General features: G+C 47.1%; 1 protein-coding gene across 2 annotated transcripts in view; it reads left to right on the forward strand.

Moving 5' to 3' along the window:
• The window catches only part of LOC138581140 (rho GTPase-activating protein 39-like), a 650,156-nt gene that overhangs the window by 199,311 nt on the left and 428,783 nt on the right, over window positions 1–22,062 (forward strand). For both annotated transcript variants that reach the window (XM_069652244.1, XM_069652245.1), the window contains exon 2: window positions 15,419–15,850. In XM_069652244.1, coding sequence (XP_069508345.1) covers window positions 15,419–15,850 — 432 coding nt within the window. The remainder of the gene's footprint in view (window positions 1–15,418; window positions 15,851–22,062) is intronic.

Raw genomic sequence — 22,062 nt, forward strand, 5'->3', positions numbered from 1 at the left:
TTAATAGAATTTAAACAATTTTACTTGCTTCAGTGCTCTCTACACAGCAGAACATAGAGGAATCGCGGTCACCTTTCCATCAACATTAGATATTGTCAAGGGAGTTGTATACAAACACCTTTGGGTTTGTTATTTACTGTCCGGTAAACTATTAGAAATAATTCCCAAATTCTCCCTTCTTTCAAAGTTGGAAAAAAATGTCCCCGCACACAATGGCATAAACTACATACTCAGTACGGATTGGTCTTTCAAATTATTCATGAGAACTTCCCCATGCCCCCTCTGCCCCTTTAAGAACCTAGTTTGACAGGCAAACCCGATCACGCAGACCTTATCATTGTGTTTCAATACCATTTTAATCTTCTAATCAAGCACTCAGTAATTGTGATCCTGTTTGCACGTAGAGCGTGCAACGCCACACACACCCTATACTGTTCTTAAAAGTGGGGCCCGCAAGCAACGCGGTATGCTGTATGTGCTGAACCGCAGGGGCAGGACAGATTAGTCCCTCCTGGTAAGACATAACTTTATTCCTTTTCATATATTAATATTTCCATTCCCCTTGCTTGAGATACACAGTAACTCGCTTACTCACAATATTTTACTACAGGTGACATTCTAAAAGCCCTACCAGGCTTCACACTGCTGCGCTGAGACTGGTATTTTACCTTCTATTGCCTTCTGTACGGTGGAAAGTCCCACTTCTCCAGTAGGTAATGCCCTCCTTCTCCAGCATTGGATCTTTCATGGATTCACATGCTTAGAAAATTCCCCGTCGACAGACTGGGAACCCTCGGTAAGCTTATAAAGCCGTTTCCCATAGGAAAACATTCGACACTTTCGTGTCCTATCTACGTCGTTTTGGGCCGCACACGCACGCCCCACTAGCACGTAGCGGTATAAATGCCCCGCCCCCACTGCTCCCTTCAGATTTCAACCGTCTCCAAAGTAGTGGGAGCACCTCGTGTTGTCTACTATTTTGTTAGGTTGTGCTGTTGCAGTTTTCTCCTGATGTTGGGAAAAGCGCTGTTCTGCCAGTGCGCTATGTGTGGGTTGAAGAAGGTGTACGAGGGGGACGGACATATGGATTGCATGTACTGTCTCCACCCTCATCATTCGGCAGACAAGTGCGACATATGTAAGGGCTTCTCCCAGAAGACTCTTAAAGATCGGAGTCGAAGACTTGTGGCATGGTTGAACGACGGAGCGGGGGCATACCCGCCTTCGGAGGTGGGCTCCACGTGCAGCACAGCCTCAGTGTCAAAATCTTCAGGGGCCTCACGCCGCTCAACGTCGTCGGAACCCCCGGTGAAGAAATCGCGACTGGCGGAGAAAGAATCATCGGAAGGCCATTCCAAGGACTCTTCGTCGAAGAAGGCCTCGTCATCCTCATCTTCAACAAGGAAAGACAGAAAAGAAATCTAAATCCACCTCGAGCGATCGTCATAGATCGGGCTCGGGTCGAGATGCAGAAAAACGCAGGTAGAGTTCGGAAAAGGCGGGAATGCCTCATAGGCCTGCACGGCCACCACCGTCGACGGTAGGGCAGTCGTCGACTACTTCTCTGCCGCTGACGCAGTTGGCCTCAACCGTTCCTGGACCGCAGACGACGACGACGACGGAGCCGACTATCGCTTCATCGACGGAGATCCCGCAAGAGGCCTGGCGTCCAGAGGTATACGACCCAATTTTGCCAGAGACACTTCTGCAGCAAGAGGCCTTGTCGGTGTCCTCGGGAGACGAGGATGTGAGAATAGCTGGCCCTGCAGACCTAGGGTTGCAAGGGGTTACCAGGCCTCTCTCCGGGAGCATTCCGGGTTCTACCCCTCTGCTCAATCCAGTCACTTTTGTCATTGGAAGTCTTATCCACGTTGCAAACGTTGCTGAAGACACTGGATGACGGACTACCTTGAACAACTCCGGCTAGGTTGGTTATCGACGACCCGGGCCCGTCTCGTCGACCACCGCCGTCAACCCCTGTGGCAGTGCCGCCGGATGCAAACCTCTCGGCTCCACGCCACGAGGAAGGGGAGCTGATGGATTCGGACTCGGACAGCAGAGCCTCGTCAGTTGTCTCTTTTTCCCCCTCCAGGGATCCAACCTGGGAGTCCGAAGCAGAATTGGAAACCCAGAGAAGCCCGGCTCAGCCGTCTCCCCCGGACGATATTGGGTAATTTCACACCATGATGGCCAGGGCTTGTACAGAATTCGGGCTGGCCCAGGAAGAAGAGAAAAAGGACTGTTTTTTTTCTTTTTGACCACATGGGGGAAAAGGAGAAGGTCGGTGTTTTCAGTACCCATCGTGGATCATGTGTGGAAGGAAGGACTGCAGACCATGCGCCACCCTTTCTCGGAACCAGCGATAAAGGGTCGTCTAGAGGAAAAAATGTAAGGCCTCGGACTCTACGCCCAAGTGCCTTTCCTCCCAACCAACTCCTGACTCAGTGGTATCGGCGGCGGCGAGGAAGGCGAGGGCCCAGCACAAGTGCACGACCCCCCCGGAAAGTGATGCCAGACGACCGGATGCTTTCGGCAAAAAAGTGCTGTCGGTAGGTGCTACCACAGTGAAAGCGGCCAATTCTCTAGCCATAGTTGCCAGATACGACAGGGAGATGTGGCACCGGCTGGCTCCTATACTGGAACACCTTCCGGATGAACATCGCAAAGCGGCTATGTTGCTGGTTAGGGAAGGTGAAGAGGCTTCCAATCCTGCCATAAACATCGCAGTGGACCTCGCGGAGTCGGGGTTTAAGCAGGTGAATAACGGTGTAGTTTTCCGACGGCAGGCATGGCTAAAATGCACCAACTTCCGACCGGAGGTGCAGTACAAGGTACTGGATATGCCTTTTGAAGGAGACCTCCTCTTCCGCGAGAAGGTGGATAAAGCCCTGAAGGGCATGAAAGAGGACTCGGACACAGCGCGTTTCTTCGGGGGCCCTCCAGAGCGGTCGGAAGTTACGGTCTTTTCGTCCCTTCAGGGGAGCATCAGGGAATTCCAGATTCTCGGCATCGAGGGACAGATCCTTCAGTAGGCCACCATACCCCTCCCAGGGATACAGAGGTGCTTTGCAAGTGGCTAAACGTCGCCGGGACTACCAGGCCCCCAAGAAGAGAGCAGGTTACTCGTCGACGAGGGATAAGCAGACCAAGGACCAGCAATGACGGGCATCGGAACGTTCTGGGGGGCAGAGTATCATGTTACATCAACGAATTGGAGCAAATAACGGATCAATGGGTGTTGGACACTGTAAGATATGGACATTCCCTGCAATTCAAAAGCAACCCTCCGCACATTCCACCGGCGTTTGTAGCTCAATCCCATCTGAGCGTGTTGCAGCAGGAAGTAGCACTTATTCTACAAAAAGGTGCTATATAACTGGTTCCGTCGTCACAAAGGGGTCAAGGGGTTTATTCCCGATACTTTGTGGTGAAAAAGCCAAACGGAAAGTGGCGTCCCATCCTAGACCTGCGCGAGCTAAACAAATCGTTGAAAAGCATAAAGTTCAAGATGCTCACGCTCCAAGAAGGAGATTTTCTGGCGTCGCTGAACCTGCAGGACGCGTACTTCCACATACCGATGTGTGGTCGACACAAGAAGTTCCTAAGGTTTGTGGTAGGGCGGACTCACTACCAGTTCACAGTACTTCCCTTTGGACTGAAATCTTCTCCCAGAAGGTTCACGAAATGTTTGACCCCGGTGGCAGTCTGGCTGAGAAGGCAAGGCCAGCATGTATACCCGCATCTCAACGACTGGTTGGTGAGGGGGTCCTCCCCTATGTCGACGCACAGAAGTCTGCAGGGCACCATGAACCTCTTACAGCGGCTGGGGTTTGCGATAAACTTTGAGAAATCCTCGCTAACGCCGTCAAGAATCTTGGTGTTCCTGGGCGCACAGTTCTAGACCCAGTCAGGGTTAGTGAGGCCATCCCTCGACAGGATCACCAAACTCAGTCGATTGGCAGGTCAGTTGAAAATCAATACCAGACTGTCGGTGAGAAAATATATGTCTATCCTGGGTGCTATGGCGTCCTGCATTCCTCTGGTGGGCAACTGCCGCCTGCTCATGAGGCCAGTGCAACAGTTTCTGGCGGACCGATGGACGCAGGCTCAAGGCCTCTGGTCAGACAAACTGACCGTCGTCGACGACGAGCTCCTACTAGCTCTTCAGTGGTGGAAAAGCGTCCAGAATCTATCCAAAGGAGTACCCCTACAGGAGCCGGAATTTCGGTTAACCATAGTGACGGACGCGTCCCTAACTGGCTGGGGGGCACACATGGGCACTCTGCAAACACAAGGCCGTTGGTCTCAGAGGGAATCTCTCCTGCACATCAACGTTCTGGAACTGAGAGCAGTGCGCTGGGCCCTGAGGGCGTTCCTGCCTCACATCAGAGGTTCCACAGTGAGAGTTTTGACGGACCACACCACGGCGATGTTTTACTTGAGGAAGCAAGGCGGCACACGATCCAGGACCCTTTCCATCGAGGCTCAAAAGGTGTGGCACTGGGCTCTGAAACACGATATATCCATCGTAGCTCAACACCTTCCAGGAGTAAGGAACAAACAGGCGGACTCGCTCAGCAGAAATATGGACCAGATTCACCAGTGGGAAATGGACACCGGTCAATTGTCGAAGGTCTTCGAGAAATGGGGGCGGCCTCCGCTGGATCTCTTCGCCACGGAGAGGAACAAGAAGTGCGAGATGTATGCCAGCAGGTGGCCACAGGAAGGTTCGCTGGGGGAAGCGTTCTCCTTCCTGTGGACAGACAAGTTCCTCTACACCTTCCCTCAGTTTCCTCTGATACGGAGAACTCTGCAGTGGATACGCAGGTACAGGTGCCGAGTCATCCTGGTGGCACCGTGTTGGCCAAGGCAGCCGTGGTTTTCCGACCTGCTTCACCTGTCGGTGGATCATCCGATAACTTTCCCGAAGGTTCCCAACCTCCTGTCCCGGGACGAGGGAACAGTGTGGCATCACAATCCAGACAGTCTCAATCTCATAGCTTGGCTCCTGACTTTTCAGAATTTGGTGCCTTGAGCATTTCCTACGACTGTCGGAGGATCTTACAGGCTGTGCGAGCCCGTTCCACCAAGTCCTACAGGTGTAAGTGGAGAAGATTCTGGAAGTGGTGTCAAGGACAGACGGGAGTGCAACCTCTGAGGGTTACTCCGGAACAGCTTCTTCCGTATCTGCTACACCTAGCAAAAAGCAGATTGTCCTTTTCATCACTAAAGGTTCACCTGGCAGCCATCTCTAGGTTCACAAGAAGAAGGAAGTCATCTACCTTGTTTAGCGACAGGTTAGTGAAACACTTCATGAGAGGTTTGTTCGGGACATTCCCTCCGATTAAACGTTTTACACCTTTGTGGAGCCTGAATATAGTGCTAGCAGGGTTAATGAAATCACCCTTTGAGCCAATGGCCACGGCGTCGATGAAGTTCTTGTCATGGGAAGTGGCTTTTCTAATAGCTATAACATCAGCTAGACGGATCTCGGAGTTGCAAGCGTTGGTCATAGACCCTCCGTACCTAAGATTTTTCAAGGACAAAGTGATTCTGTCAACGAGTCCTCGTTTCATCCCAAAAGTTCCTACAACTTATCATAAACACTCATCCATTGTCCTGCCCACCTTCTTCGTGACTCCCTCATCGGCTGCAGAAAAGGTCCTACATACCTTGGATGTCAAAAGAGCTCTAATATTTTACCTTCATCGAACTCAACAACTTCGATCTACGCAGCAACTCTTCGTGGCATATGGCCCTTCGGCAAAAGGGAAGGCAATATCAAAACGGGGACTGGCCCAATGGGTCTCGTCGACGATTACCTTCTGTCATTCAAAAGCGGGAAAACCGCTACAAGGACGTCCGAGAGCTCATTCAACCAGGGTGACTTCGTCGTCGACAGCGTTGTGGACAGGGGTACCACTGACAGACATTTGCCAGGCAGCAGCATGGTTAGTCCCTCACACATTTACCCGCCACTACTGCCTCGAGCGACAGCATGCGGACGAGATACAAATGGGAAGAGCAGTCTTGCGACATCTATTTCAATAAGGTAAGCCCTTTTTCAAGAAGGTTCTATGCTGATTTGGACATTTATTTATATATATATATATATATATGTATATATATATATATATATATATATATATGTATATGTATACTGTTATAGCTTTATATGGATATTGTTCTGTGCAGTTACTATGCAACACTTTAAATTCGAATCTTATGTAAGCGTGGTTCGCTATACGCAGGATTGGGTGGGTGCCGGATTGCATCACACCTCCTCCTTTTTTCAGGATCACAGCTGTGCATTCTATTCTAAGCATGTGAATCCATGAAAGATCCAATGCTGGAGAAGGGAATAGTTTCTTACCTGTGACTCAATTTCTCCAGCATTTGTATCTTTCATGGATTCACATGCGCCCGCCAGCCTCCCCTTAATGCAATTGTCTTGTAGTTCTTGGTTTCACCCCATTCTGCTTTGGAGGGGTCGAAATCTGAAGGGAGCTGCAGGGGCGGGGCATTTATACCGCTACGTCCTAGTGGGGCGTGCGTACGCGGCCCAAAACGACGTAGATAGGACACGAAAGTGTCAAACGTTTTCCTATGGGAAACGGCTTTATAAGCTTACCGAGGGTTCCCAGTCTGTCGACGGGGAATATTCTAAGCATGTGAATCCATGAAAGATACCAATGCTGGAGAAATGGAGTTACAGGTAAGAAACTATTCCCTTCCCTTTTCCTCATTCAAAGATATTTGTCTGGATTTAGATCCTTGTCACTGCACTTAATGATTTGCATGATCCTCATTGTACCATTTTGGATACAATGACATTCCGGTAAGGCTCCCCATGCCCTGGTTTCTTTACCAACTTGCTATGTGAAAATGCAAAAATGTAAAGTGCAAAAATACTTGGTTTTCCCTTCTCTTTGCCTCTTTCCCCACCTTGCAGCAAAACCACATTTTTATGCTCAGGAGATAGAGGCTTCTATCTGTCAACCAAAATCTCTGTTCTCAGTGGTAAGATCTCTCTCTTCCACAGCTAGATTTACTGCTGCAGCTGTGCCCACGCAAGCCCTTTGCGATGCCATGGCCCTCTAATTTATCACCAAAATTGATACAATCCGTACTAACATTGCCAATACTCAACGCAAACGTTTACTGAAATTCCTAGCCCTTTGGCTGATTGTAAAACTACTTCCATGTCTCCCACCCATGTTAATCAGCTTCTATCTCGGGGATTGTCTACCGTTCCTCTGTTCACTCAGACTCATGCCCTTAATATTATTGGCCGTATTAAGTCTGGGTCTCCCTCATGCGCCATTCCCTTGGTTATCATGAGAGATATCTCTTCTGAACTGCTTGTTGAGATCACTGGCAGTGAACCATTCTTGTCAAACTGGTTTTATCCCTCCCGAACGGAAGTCCCTCACAGTGATCCCACTGCTAAAAAAAAAAAAATCTACATTTGATCCTTCGGTGTCATCAAACTACCATCCTATCTCACTTCTACCATTCCCTGTGAAACTTCTTGAATCTCTGGTTTCTCCTACTTTTATGGAGTCTACTGGGCTTTTAGATCCTACCCAGTCTGGGTTCAGGCTAGGTCGAGGGACCAAGTGTTTCCTGGTCTCGGTTCTGGATGATATGGCCAGGTTGGTTGATGCAGGAGGAGTGGGAGCCCTGCTTTTGTTAGACCCGTCGGCGACATTCAACACTGTCGACCACCCCATCCTGCTCGACTGCCTGGCCCAAGCCGGAATCTCGCTTGGTTTACCTCATTCCTGGCTGATAGAACACTTTTTAACTTTCTCCGTTCCTTTCATCAATTTTTTCACTCCTTTTCGGTGTCCCTCAAGGCTCTGCCTTGTCCCCCATTCTCTTAAATATTTATAGCTGGCCTCTTGCATGTCTCATCCTCTCCTTCGGCGTCAGATGTTACTCATACGCTGACCACACTCAGATCCTGATCTGATTAGATCTCGATCAGGCTGAGATGTCGTTGCGTCTGAGGGAGTGTCTGGCAGCCGTCTGAGATTGGATGAACTGCAACTGGCTGAAGTTGAAAGAGGACAAGACTGAGGTGCTGGTGGTGGGGATCCCCTCCCAACCCCTCACTCTGGGTCTCTTCCTTCTGGCCTTCTACCTTGGGTCCTCTCCCAGCCGATAAGGTGAGGAATTTGGGGGTAATATTCTCATCCACTTTCTCCATGGAGTCCCAGGTTGCTGCTGTCAGCAAAGCAGGGCACTGTCGTCTACATATTCTCAGAAAGGTTCTCCCTCTTATCCCTGTCCATCTTCATCCTCCAGTTGTGGTGGCAATTGTATTGGGTCGTTTAGATTACTGTAATTCACTCTACTTATCTCAACCAAAAGGTCTTATCTTGCGACTTTAACGGCTGCAAAACATGGCTGCCGGGGTTGCCACTGGCTCCCCGTATGGTGCCCATATATCTCTGGTCTTGCGGTCACTCCATTGGCTACCGCTTGCCCAGTGTATTGTTTTCAAGACGTTATGCTTGGTCCACCGTGCTCTTCGGGCCCAAGGAGCTGAATACCTTTGCGCCAAGTTCTCTCGCTATCTACCGATGCAGTCTTTGCACTCAGCAACTTATTATACCTGTGTTTCAGTGCGCCCGCTGTGGGGGGCGTGGATTCTCTGTTGTTGCCCCCAGACTTTGGAATGGCTTGCCGCTGTATCTGGAGGACCACCTTGCCTTTAGAAAGGCATTAAAAAAACACTTGTTATAACTGTCTGGTTGTTGTAAGTAGACCTCTCCCTCCTGTAGCACCAAGATGCCTTTGGCGAACGAGTGCTTTACAAGAACACCTCACATAACCTAACCCTGCTCCCTAGATCTCTCCATTTCGTTTTGATGTGTGCTTTCTGATGCAATTGTTGAAATGCATCCTTATTAATGATGTTTGAATCATGCCCCTATGATTATCACACTGATTCAACACTTTACTTGATTGCACACATTGGGTCGATTCATGATTTGATATACTGACTTTAATTTTTACTTGAGGTGCTTGCAATTTAAAAATTATCTTACAGCCTTGAAAAAGACCCAGGAGGGGTCGAAACACTTGTTGGCTGATTTAATTCTAGTATGTAAAAAATACAATTGGGAATGCTTGCTGCTTGGCTTTAATAGTGTTACATTTATGCTTATGTTCACTTCAAAACCCGTGCATGCTTTTCTAGTTATTCTTACTACTTAGTTCCATTTGTAAAACTTTGGGCAACGCCTCCTCTTACCTGTGTTCTCGCTGAAGGTTCCTTTTGAGATTTGATATCAATTGTTGCTTCTACACTTATCAGGCTAGTGATGCATGAAGTTGATTATTCATTTAGTGCCCCTTTTCCCTACGGATGTACTGCGCTCTATTGCACCCCGAAGTTTGTGCTCCAAAAAACTGTAAAGTGGTAGACTCTTTCCAGTGATAGTGGTGCGGGCCCGCTGTAGGCATACCGTTTCAAACTTCTGGATTTAAAAGTAGGACGGGGCCCTTGGCGACCAATTTGTTCAACACTCGTTATGCTGACACACCCAGAATCCATTAGGACTGTCAACAGTTTTAAAGGCATTAGGAGCAGGAGGTCCGCTTATTCAGCCTCTTAATACCGACATTGTGGCTGCGAGTTTTCTCTCCCCGCCAGTATCTATGCAACTGACCATCGGTGATGGTCTATGAACAATGGGCCATATCCAATGAGGTTTTAGTCTGAGTCGATTTACTTTGCTGGAATCCTTTCATTTAATTATTGCTGTTGTTTCATGAATGAAGGTTTATATTTTTTATTTATTTTTTCATTACATTTTTTGTCACTTGTAGATCTATGAATTTTACCAAGAAAATTGTAGTGTTTTATTGCTGTGTAACTTGATGGTTTTCTACACCGAATAAAAGTCTGTTTGATAGAACTGTAATGTGGAGTTCCTTCAGGCCAGTCTTGCATCCGTCTTCCATGGTGCACTTGCCATATCTAGATGAAAAAACCCTGAATGCCTTCTGATTCGGAAACTGGTATCTCTGCGATTGTACCTGGTGTACCTAGTGAAATTCTCCTTGTGTCATTGTTTTTTTGGTGTGCTTTTCTGAAGGGTGCAGGGTGGGGTGGTGGTCCCATCCATGCATGCCTTCGCAACATGATTCAGCCTTCTGCCTTCCATACCTTTTGTAGGACACTGACCTGCACTGGATGCGGGTGGGGGTTGCTACAGTATCTATATTCTTGGGTCGATCCTCTTGTTTACTGGGAGCTTGAGATCTGGGCTTTTGCTAACGGCTTGCATGCAACCAGTCTTTAACGAAACTGCCTATGCCCATAATGCACGCTAGGGAAAGACGAGGTTCCCTCATTGCCTGATGCTGCAACTTTATAGAATGAGCTGGGCATGGGCATCATCCTTTCCACCAGCAACAGTGCACATAGTAACCTGAGGGTAGGAGGATAGGACTCCACTGAATCCTTGCACACCTCTTTTGCAGTTGGAAATGATTATGTTTTTATTTATTTTATGTACTATAGTTATACAACTTTTTGAACAATAATCGACAATAACCAATCCAACACAAAGCTTTTCCAAATCTGCTGTTAACGAAAACAAAACAGGACAAAGCAACCCTGCAATATAAACATCCAAAACATAAAATGGAATAAAGGAAAGAAATAAAGGTAGACATATGCAAGGCATAGATTAGTTTTCAAAAATTGATTAGCAGAGTTTGCCAATTCAAAATGTATTGATTAGCAAACGGACCCATTTGATTAGCAATCTTGTACTAATATTGTTAATGTCGCCAGAAGTTATTTGTACTGCATACATGAAATGAGCAACAATACAGTTTGCATACAGCTGAAATAATACATTAGTGAGAACAGTTAGGACTTGCAAATTCATTACAATTCAGCTAGACCTGCAGGTCGGGTAACTTTAATTTACCTTATTCAACCTAAGAGAAATGAACTCAACCCCTAGCAACAGATAACAACAAATGCAATATCTGTAAAATGGTGTATGTTACTACAAACCTGCTTTATGGTTGGCACACCGCTGCCACCCACAGCCCAGCTATGCACAGTGAAACTTGTATTTGACATTTACTGCAAACAAAGTAAATGTTCAATAAAAGTTTCCAACATCAAATGGTACTTGCCCTTCATAAAATCTACTCGACTATGGGAGTGGGTGAAAAGACTTTGCAAGCTGTGTATGAGTGTCTATAAAGGGTTAGCTGCATGAAGGGACACAAATAGATATGATAATAAAAAGGCTCTGAAAACAGTTTGGCAAGCTGTCTCCTGTAGGTGCTAATATATAATGCAATCATGATTAGCACATGAGCCCCACAGTACAGTGTATGGTAGTGCAGTAGATCTGTAAAGGTAGCAACTGGATGGAACTATTGATCACTTATTTGTGTAAACATCTAGTTAGCTTTGTGTATTCATTATCTAAGAGGAAAGAAAGTAGGAGACTGCACAGAGTGGATGGCACAGCAAGCAGAGAACCGAGCAAACTAGGTGTAATATTGTTGTTTGTGGTTATCTCACTTTCAGGGAAGCTGGTATAAAACAAAAGGCTGATGCCATAGTCATTGACTTTCTATTGTATCAGCTCATGGGTCAAGCACCAACTGAACAGATGTATGCAACCGGCAAGTTCCAGAACTAGGTTTGCTATCAAAAGCATTTTGATTGTGTGATCATGTACATTTTCAAAAGTGTTCACTTGTCAATATGATGTATCTTCATCAACAAACTTCAATATGAGATTTAGATACACCACCCTAATCTTTACTGTAATGCATGGAGACAATGCAGTGTTTTTACAGTGTCAATACTATAATTATGCATTTTGTAACAACTTAATTTTTAGGAATAGAATTGCATGACTGACTTTTAAAAAAAAGTTAACACATACTTTTCTTTGCCAGACAGGATATAGTTAGCTTGATAAAAGTATCACCTAAACTATCATTCCGATTAATTCTGGTTTGCATTTATTTGAAAAAGAAAAAAGTAATTTTTGCCTAGCACTACCATATAGACCTTAGGCACTTAGTAAAATAGAGGATTACTGCTGCACTTTCTCTCCATTAGCACTTGAAGTGAACAAAGAAAAGAGAGGAAGAGAGCACTGAGGGCAATAGAGGAATGCAGGGCTAGCTATGCTTTGATTGCGCTTGGCAACTTAAATAGCAAGTGTTGCTACACAAGTGTCAATTTGATTAGCAAACCTACAGAATTGCATAGCAAATTGCTATGCAACACTGCTTATTTTATACCTTGCCTATGAGCCCACTGCTGAATATTATCCAACCACAGCATTAGGCTGCTTTTTAGATAACCTGGTGGCTGCAACTTTCCAGACTTGTACAATTGCTAAGGACTATTGATTTATGTATTCATTCTATTTATTGGGTATTTATAATGCGCCTTTACAACAAATGGTATGTAACGGTGCCATGAGAAAAAGAGGGATGTGCGGGTGGTGGGGGCGAAGGGATACAGGGAAGAAGAATAACAAACTAAATCACACCTTTACTAACAAGCTCGCTTCTTATTGCTTGAATTTGCTCCACAGGTTTACTTAAATACTGCCCATAAATAATATATATAACTTGACATAATGTTACATCATGTCTAATGGAGTCAACTTGATTCACAGCCTGCATGTATGATTACACATCGGTATTCCTGACCACACACCCTTATTTTCCAAGACCTCCAATTTATTAAACCTGAGCAACATAAACAATCTTCTCACCACAGGAGATATAATTTGACAAATATAGCTCTGTGGTTTCTTAAAAGGAAAAAACATGAGTACAAAAGTAATACGAGATTTCTTTTTAGCTATTTTCTCATGGCTGTCTGCCCAGGCTGACTTTTCTGCAACTTTTCTAAATGATCTCAACGCTATTCCAATGCTATATTCCCAAACTGCCCCCCCCCAATAAGCTGAAAAAAGGTCTCATTTATCCTTTTATATACTTGCAACAGAGAGCTCTTGTGGCTAAAAAGGAATGATTTCAAAGTCCACAATAGTGTACCTTCTTGTTTGCACATCATTTTAATAAATAGTTTGCCACAGTTAAGGCTAGAAAGAGATATCTGGCCAAGCTCCAATCTTAAAGCCTCCACGTGAGTGGTGTTAGTCAATTCCAGACTATTTCCCCACCTTTATTAGCGCACGGTGTCAGATCTTTAAAGGAGGTTTCCCGGGTGTACAGGATAGTAGAAACTAGTTTCTGCCTATAGATGCGTATTAGACCTAAAAGGCTGTATCCAGCAGTATGCCTCGCAAATTGCGTTATTGCCAACATTATACACAAGGCCTTTGTGTGCTTTTTGCACAGCAGTTCATCCCCGCCTCCAGATTCTATCTCGTACCCTACATAACCGTAATTCGTCACTCTCAACAACACTAATCCAGGCCTTAAGTCAATGTTGAAATGCTTATAATCAACATTGATTTGAGGCTTGGATTACAGATTGGGTCCCTTTGCCGCTGCAAGGTAACATCCGTTTAGAACAGTCAGTTTTTGAAAATGCGATGCATTCCCTCACCAGTTTAGAAGAGCAGTAGCTGCCTTCCATGAAGCCTACTTGGTCCCAAGAACAAAGGCGATCTCATGTGGGTCCAACCCCAGTATTGGGGCAAACGAGGCAGCATGCTACTGCGCAGGTGGGTTGAGAGTGAGATGAGACATTCCCGCAGACTTTGTCCCTACTTCATCCCTTGCCGTGGTGATCCTTGTTGCCAGTGGTTATGGCGAAAGATGATTATTTGCTTCAGGGTCAGCGTGTGGCTGCAGGCTACACTGCATTGGCTCAACTGTTCAACTTCTCCAACTCCGATCTGCTCGTGCACCGAGGCTGGCAACTTCCCAGCGAGCTGTGTTCGGGGGGGAGTAGAGTACCCCCTTACTCAATAGGAGTGCCGGCAAAGATTCAGGAAAAGTGGGTGGTTGACGCTGGACCTTCGCGGGTCCATCTCCTATAGTGGTTTGGGGGTGGGTGGGCACTTGATTGGGCCTGCTGGACCAAGGGAGTTTGGTAAAAAGGGGGTGGGTGGCTGTCTCCTGGGTGCGGCTCAGCTCTCGGAGCTGCCCTGTGTCGGGCTGGTCCATGATGAGAGGCAATTGGGGGTGCTGGCTCAGGTGGGAGCTTAGCCCTGAGTCCAGGTGCCTCCCTGCATACTGGCACGGGTTATGATATGGCATTTGTAACGTGCCTATACACAAGTGTTTCATGCAGCTTTTTTGATCAGGAGGAGGGATAGGGGAGTGAACGAGAGCAGGCCATGGATATTGGGTCATTTGGACTCGGTGAGGCACCCAATTTTTTTGGGACACCCCATTAGGGTTATGGAAGGGGCAAAGGAAAGAAAGTAGGGGTGAGCGTCTGGTGTGGTGAAATATATATATATTTTTTTAAAAGATATCCTATGGGGGCATGGAACGTCGGCAGTCAGTGGGAGAGACACTTTATAGGGCGTTGCAGGTAGGGTAAGGGGGTTCCATGAGGCACCCCTTGGTGCTGTGCCAGTGCTTTGTTTGGTAGGTGTCGGGGGGGGGGGGGAGATGGTTCTAAGTGGCTGGGTTTTTCAGGATGCCACAGATTGGGAGAACTGGGTTCACTGGATGGTGGCAGGGTAGCAGAGGGCTCAGTATGACCCCACAGTGGTCTACAAGGGCGAGAGTAGGTGGCGTGATGTCATCACCCACAGCGAGCAGAATAGTGGGCGAGACTCGGGTAAACTACCACGAGAGCGGTGGCAGAAGGGGAACTGGACGTTCCTGGTGTCGGAAGGAAAGGTGAGGGGAGTTGGTAGGGGTGCCTTGGATGAAATGGATAAAGGAGAAGCTGAGAGAGTTGGGGGCGGGGAGGAGCTGGAAAGAGGGTGACTGTAGAGGTTTGGGCCTTGTTTAGGTTATGGGTCTCTCACCATGGGTAATACCATAAGAGTATGAGAGAAATATTTAAAAACACAGTCGTTTGCAACGGGTAATTGAGGTACAAGGGAGCACGTGCAGGAGATGAGAACAATATATAAAGTGAAATAGATGGGGATCCTGCATGATTGCAGTAGTGTTAAGTGGTTGGGCGGCCTCAATACCATGTGTTTTGAGCATGCGGAGTGAACTTTCATGTGGGCAGGAGATTTGTAGCAAAGTGAATTTCATCAAACAATAATAAACAAAAGCGCCATACTTTTCCCTCAAAAAGAACCATGTTTTATTTCTGCCATGTTGGTTTGTGGGCAGCTGGAGAGAACAGTCAGTGTATGATTGGAAAAGCTGCTTCTATGGGCTGTGAAGTTTTCTTGTTCAGATTGTTCCTGCGCCATTTAATTTATGTCGCCCTGCCCCGCCTCATGCTGCTTTTCTTTTGTCTTTTCAGCTCAGACTGGGTCGAGATCATCGAGCCCCGCTCCCGGGAACGCATGTACGTCAACCTGGTAACCGGGGAGTGTGGCTGGGAGCCCCCGTCCAATGTGAAGGTACGCCAGTCGGACGCGAAGCAATGGTGGGAGCTCTTTGACCAAAACAACAACCGCTTCTACTACTACAATGCCATCACGCGACAGACCGTGTGGCACCGGCCTCAGAACTGCGACATCGTCCCCCTTGCACAACTTCAGGCCATGAAGCGCAGCTCTCAGTCTGACTTCAGAGGCCGGATGAGCAGCGAGCGGCCTTCACATCGAGGCAGCACGAGCAGCGAAGGCCGGAGCACACCTGTCCACATTGCGCTCATGCAGGAAATGGAGAGAGGAAAGGAGGCTGCCAGAGGCAAAGGAGACAGCCTGGACAGCAGGAAAGACTCTGGGAGGTAGGCCTGCCGTTTGCACACACTGGTGTTCTTTCCGTGTCATGTACCCTTTCGGGGCTGCTGGTAGTGGAAGCTAGTGTCCATTGATGCAGGGTTTCGGGTATGTCGGTTTCTTTTGTATCGTTTACATAAACGGATTGCCAGCACCACTCACCCTGGCTTCTACGCAGTCATGCCTCAGCTTGTTTTGTTTCTATAAGATCACAAACCCACGTTAATGTCTGCATCTTTTCCACAACAATTTTGCATTTGTAGACCATCCACGTTATTATGAGCCCTCCATTTGCTTATATCTAAATGAGACCGATTGCTAATTGCATGAGCCATGTTATGTTCATCACTGTGGACTTTACAGTGGAATTGTTTTGCATTGTCTTTAAACCGGTTTCACTAGTTTTTATAAATGCCTTAAAAAAAAAAGAAAAGAATCCTGGTTTTGTGCTGGCGAGTTCTTCCTTTGTCACATTGAGCATTAAGTTGTACACATGTTTACATTTGTAAACTGTTGAATGCTTTTTGAAAGTTGAAATTATTGCATTGGAGTTCAGATAGGGAAGAATGATATATGATGGGCACAGAGTCTGTAGGTGTTGTTTGGTTATGTGGCTGCCCATGGCCATACTAATTACTATGGCTTTTCCCACCCATCCCTTCCTCTGCATGCCCAAAACACCACCTTATGGCATCTCTTTGAGCTCCCTTTAATCAAGCTTTCCATACTTGGAATTTGGTCCTCAAGGACGTTCAACCTACATTGCGTTGAGACCATAGCAGTGGTGAGAGGCTCTATACAAATGCCTAGTACATTACATTACAAGTCTTACCATCAGGCTTTGCATTCAGAGTGCCTGCCAGTGTGCGTTAAAATCAGTGTTCTGAGAGTTAATGAATTAATTGGAGTTGTAAACACTGAAGTCCTGTTAAAAACAAGCATTGGCAAAGCCAACATTTTTGGCTTGTGCATAGGTTTTAAGCTTTTGCCAGGCACTGCTATTAGAGGCCAAGGTACTTGCCCCATTTTGTACCTGCTACCAACAATGGGTAGTTAATGCCACTAGGGCTGTGTCTGGCAAGTGCCTTTCCCAAGCATACACAAAAGGCCAAACTGTTGGCATTGGCAAAGCTTGTCTTGTTTGTTTTGTGTGCCTTTTTAAAAACTGCTTCTTTATCTCTGGTCATTCACCGTTTTTATCCACTCGTGTGTTTCTGGAGGTTTTAGCAGAAATGTCCAATATTATGCAAGACCCTGTCTTCAAATGGCAAGGGGCTCCGGAAACGCTTACAGTTATCATCTTTTGCAAAGTAGTGTTCTGTTTTTGCCTTTCCAGTACTACCTTTTCGCTCAGAAGTACGTTTTATGTTTTGTCTCTGAAAACGTGCGCTGCCAAGCATACATTTAATTTCCTGAATTAAAGGTTCATGTTTGCTGTGTCATAAGACCGCCTCAAGATTATCCCCCCAACCCCAACACACCCCCGAGGCTCAGGGCTCAGTTGTTGAAAGGTCCTATGCTGTCCCTGGGAAACGTATAAGAATCTGTCCGTCAGAGTAACATTCGGGAGGTGGGGTAAACATCATAATGATTGGTTGGCGTTTTCGCAGCCCTGTTAGTAGGAGGGCCTCAGAGAGGCCTATGACTTCAGAAGGCTTGTGGTTCTGATGCACTGGTTGGAGGGTGGCAAATCTCTTCCTGGATTCTTGAGGTCTCTGCAGGAGTATTTTTATTATTTTTCTATTTCATACCCTTTGTTTCTCAGGGTTTCTGTGTGTGTGTAAATGTTTGGGGATGGAGAACATGCAAACTGAAGGGCCACTTTACCTATTTACACAATCCCTTCCTCCGCCCCTCCGTACATAGCCCCTCCCATCTCGCTCCTCCTTCCAGGATCCCTCCATCCTCCCATCACCTACCCTCTACCCACTCTCCCTCTATCTTTTCATCGGTCACTGCCTCTGCTTCCCCCTTTTCTCCATCCCTCAAATGCTTTTTCCACTTTGCTCCTTCCATCTCTCCAACTCGCACTCCCTCAGTCTCCCTCCCTCCTAATCCTTGCTTCTCTCTCCCCAAATAACACTCCCTGATCCATCCCTCGTTCTTTCTTCCTTGCTAGTCCCTTCCCAAGCCCAGTTACATGCGCTCTACTCCTACGTCCTGTCCCCTTTCCTCCATACTTGTGGGAATTCCGTTCTTCTGGACGGGACCGCAGCACTTTTAATGGCATCAAAAAAGAAAAATGTTTGTCCTTCTTTCATTTTTACGTGGGGTCACCGCACGTGACCGTAGCCCTGCCATCCTGAGCTCCACCCCGCACATCGCTCTTTAGTCCTTTAATCTGCATGGTTGGGGTCCGGCGCACTTGCATTACTGGGAATATTTTTCTTTTTGTTCCCTTGTCCTTCATTCCTGCTCTGGTTCCGTAATCTCCTTGTACACGTCTATGCCGGAGCGTCTGGGATTCGTGTGCTGTTCATCATGCAAATGTCGTTTCGCGAGGGCGGATCCCCATTCTCTTTGCCTGGAGTGCTTAGGCCCGGAACACCGTTGGGACTCGTGCTTCTACTGCGACTCCCTCTCTGTCTGAGCACTCCAGCGTCGGCTTGTCAGGTGGGAGGAGGTGTTTCAACGTGATCCTTCACCACATTTACAGCAGTTCATTGAGGAGAAAAGGAAACGGCTGGTAAGTTAAGTTCCTTTTCAGGGAACCCCGGCCGGGGGACTCCTTCCCGGGGTCTTCTGGGTCCTGTTAACAGGGATCTCCATGAGGTGTCCCGAAAGGGACCTAAAAAGCGCACCGGAGATTCCTCCGAGGTCCCCTGCAAAGGGGCTGTTAAAACCGGATCATCGTCCGAGGTTCCCCTTTTGGGGGCTAAAGGTGGGCCCAGTCCTTCGGGGGCTATTGTCACCGCAGTCAGCCCTGAGGTCTCCACATCTGGAGCTGAGTGCGCCGAGTCTCGGCTCAAGGTCCCTTTCAAGGTGACTAAAGGTACCAAGGTTACTCCTGAGGTTCCCCTCCTTGGGGCTATTTCTAACACCGGGAGGATTGAAGGGCCTCCTTTGGGGGCTCTGGTATCGGGGCAGGGGGAGACTCTAGGCCTTCCCACACTCAGACCTGTGGTAGAACCAATCCTGCTGAGGGGGCAAAGAAGCCGGTCAAGCACCATAAGTCTTCCAGTACCGGCTCTTCCGATTTCCCTGTTTTGGAGCTAATCTGTCAACAGTCCGAAAGGTGTCCCTGAAGCGCTCTTAGATAAAATGGAACATAAGACCCCTGACTCCCATGAGGTGACCATGGCCTCACTTACACCTGTGACGCAGTTCGCCTCAGGCGTTGACGAAATGGCAGTCCAACCCCTGGTCCAACCCATGCAGTCCTCGGTGGCCATTTTGACTACCTCTCTTACACCAATGTTCCCCACGCCTGGTGCTTAGGGACCTGTTTTTGGGGCAGAGCAGCCTTTTTCTGCGTTTTGGGGACAATAAGAATCCGTTGCGCCCTCCAACAATGGATTGGCGTGCTCGGACTCCGCTACTGCATACAGTCTTGCTCCCTTCTGCGTCCGCGCCTTTGATCTACATGGATCTGATTGGTGGGGGGCCATCCTGGCAACCATCCTCTTTGCGATCTTGGATGTATGGCCCTTCTGAACACGCTCTGCCCACTCCAGCGCCTAGACCTTCATCGGAGGATGGGTTTTGGCAAGTTTGAGAGGCTTCTGCATTCTGATCCCATGAAGGCGTACTTTAAGGATTTGTTTAAGGAAATGTATCTTAAGCCGTCTGCACCGGCCACTGCTCCGGCACTCCTTACGCAGGTCCCGGTAGTGCCACCTCCTCCACCCCTTCCGGTGGGACCTCATACGACGGACTCCTCCCTTCTGGGGTGGGGAGCGACACTGCGTCACCTCGAGGTGTACGATTTGTGGACGTCTCCAGTTCCATATTAATTACCTGGAGCTCCTGGCAGTTTTTCTGACTGTTAGGCAAGATTGTGTGCAGTATCCTTTGGAAGACTACAGCAACCATGACCTCCTGGCAATAGGAACCCAACTTTTGGTATAAGTCTGTACTACAGAGGTTGGTAGTGTGGCTGAGCAGCCAGGCCTATCTCAAGAGGGGTCAATGTGAGAAGTAGAGTTGTAACACAGAGTTTCACATCGACAGTTATTAAAAAAAAAACACTTACACTCAAGTTTTCTTGATTAAACAATTATTAATTTATTTAACAGTCAATTATATAAGCCTTCTTCAGAAGGGAGCAAAATATGTAACAATTATAATACACTTCAAAACATACTCTTAGTTTCTCTAAATCAGATGATACCCATTGGGGATGACACACAGACACTTCATACACCCTATGGTGACTTAAATAGCTCGGACACTGTCGACATTGATTTATCACTGGTACATTTAGAGCAATACTGAGTTTGGTGCAAAGGTTAGATTGGGGAATAAAACAAAGGTTAACAAATAATTCATAAACAGGTAAGTACTTTCTAAACCTTCCAATGTCAAGTACATGGAACCCTTTCCTGGGGAAAGGTAAAGGCACAGAGTCTGAGGTAAGAAGAGTCTCTCGGGGAGCCAGGACAGCCAATGTTAGTTGAGCAAAGTCTAGGGGAGCTGAAGTTCTTCTTTGAAGGTAAGTAAAAGTTTGAAGAAATAAGATTCACTTGAAGGGCCACAAGCTGTGAGGCTTGTGAGGGGCAAAGATGCAAGCAACTCTGCAAGGTTAACCAAGACAAGTCTCAACTGAGAACAAGTAAGGCTACACAACAAGAGGTAAGTCCTCTTAACTTTACAGTACCTTTGGTTAGAAGAAATGGTTCCAGCTGGCTTCTGTTCCTGTACAGCTCTGCAGATCGTTTGGTTACTGGGCTTCAGTCGCTGGGACAAGAGGGAGGACGTCTGGGGACTCCTGCGTTGCAATGGGAAGGTCAGCGGCAGCAATGGGCAAACTTCAATTCAGCGGCACTTTGCAGTTTCAGCTCCGCGCACCATTAATTGTAGAAATTGTAACATAAAAATGTTACATGAGAAACTAGAGAAAGGGGATACTAAGTAACTCCTCCAGCACCCTATGGTAAGATAGTTTGTGCTGGGTGTAGAAAGTTACTTACAATTTGTAAGGTCAATTTCACTTCACTGCTCTTGGAAACAGTAGTTTGACCAAGAGAAGGTATTTAAACCTTTGGGAAATCTAAGGGACTTCCCTGTGCCACTGCACTGAAGGTGCTGTGTGTCACAATGCAAAGATGATGCCTATGGAGTTTTTCAGACTCCAAAGTCAAAAGAAGCACAGAGTATAAATCACACAAAAAATACATGAGAGAGTGGGGAAAAAGGTCTCGCTCCCTCCAGGTTAGAAATTAAAGTCCTAAAGTTCTAAAGTCCAGCAAAAGAGCTGGAGGTCTCTAAGGTAGAAGGGAATTAGCAAGTTTCTGAGAATTCTCCCTAACCCTGACGCTCAAGTCTTTTCAACCCTCTATCACCAACAGTGTTCGAATTCGCATGGACAATTCAGTTGCAATGTTCGATATCAACAAACAAGGGGGCACCAACTCCCGCCTTTTGGTGAAGCTTGCTATTCAAATTTGGAATTGGGCTATCCAGCACAATGTCTGGCTCCAAGCGGTGCACATTCCAGGTCACACCAATGTGGCTGCAGTCTCCCTCAGCCATTGTCTGCGGCAAGTTACGAATGGGAGATGAACAACGATGTTCTCAGCAAGATTTTTCAGCAATGGGACACTCCAGAGGTGGACCTCTTCGCGACATTATCGAACAAGAAACTTCCTCTTTATGCCTCCAGGGACAGGCTCGGAGTGTCTTCCTTGGGGGACGCCCTTGAGATCCTGTGGGACAACATGAAAGCTTATGCATTAGCTCCTTTACCGCTGATTCATCGGTCACTTTGCAAACTCAGGAGTGCATCAAGCTGCACTCTCCTCTTCATAGCTCCTTGGTGGTCAGCGATGTTCTGGTTTTCGGAACTGCAGCACCTATCAGTGTCCTTTCCGATCAGGTTGCCGCAGATTACCGACCTTCACCAGAGCAATCATCAGTTGTGGCACCCTTCCCCACAATCGTTCAGCTTGGCGGTCTGGTGCCTGATTTCCGATCTTTAACTACAGGTCAACCTCTCCAAGGACAACATGCGTATTATTCAAGCGGCACGAAGACGCACTACGAGAGCTCAATACAAGAGCTT

Source organism: Ambystoma mexicanum, chromosome 3p (genome assembly GCF_040938575.1).
Source record: "Ambystoma mexicanum isolate Mex_15411 chromosome 3p, UKY_AmexF1_1, whole genome shotgun sequence".
Classification (NCBI taxonomy): Eukaryota; Metazoa; Chordata; class Amphibia; order Caudata; family Ambystomatidae; genus Ambystoma; species Ambystoma mexicanum.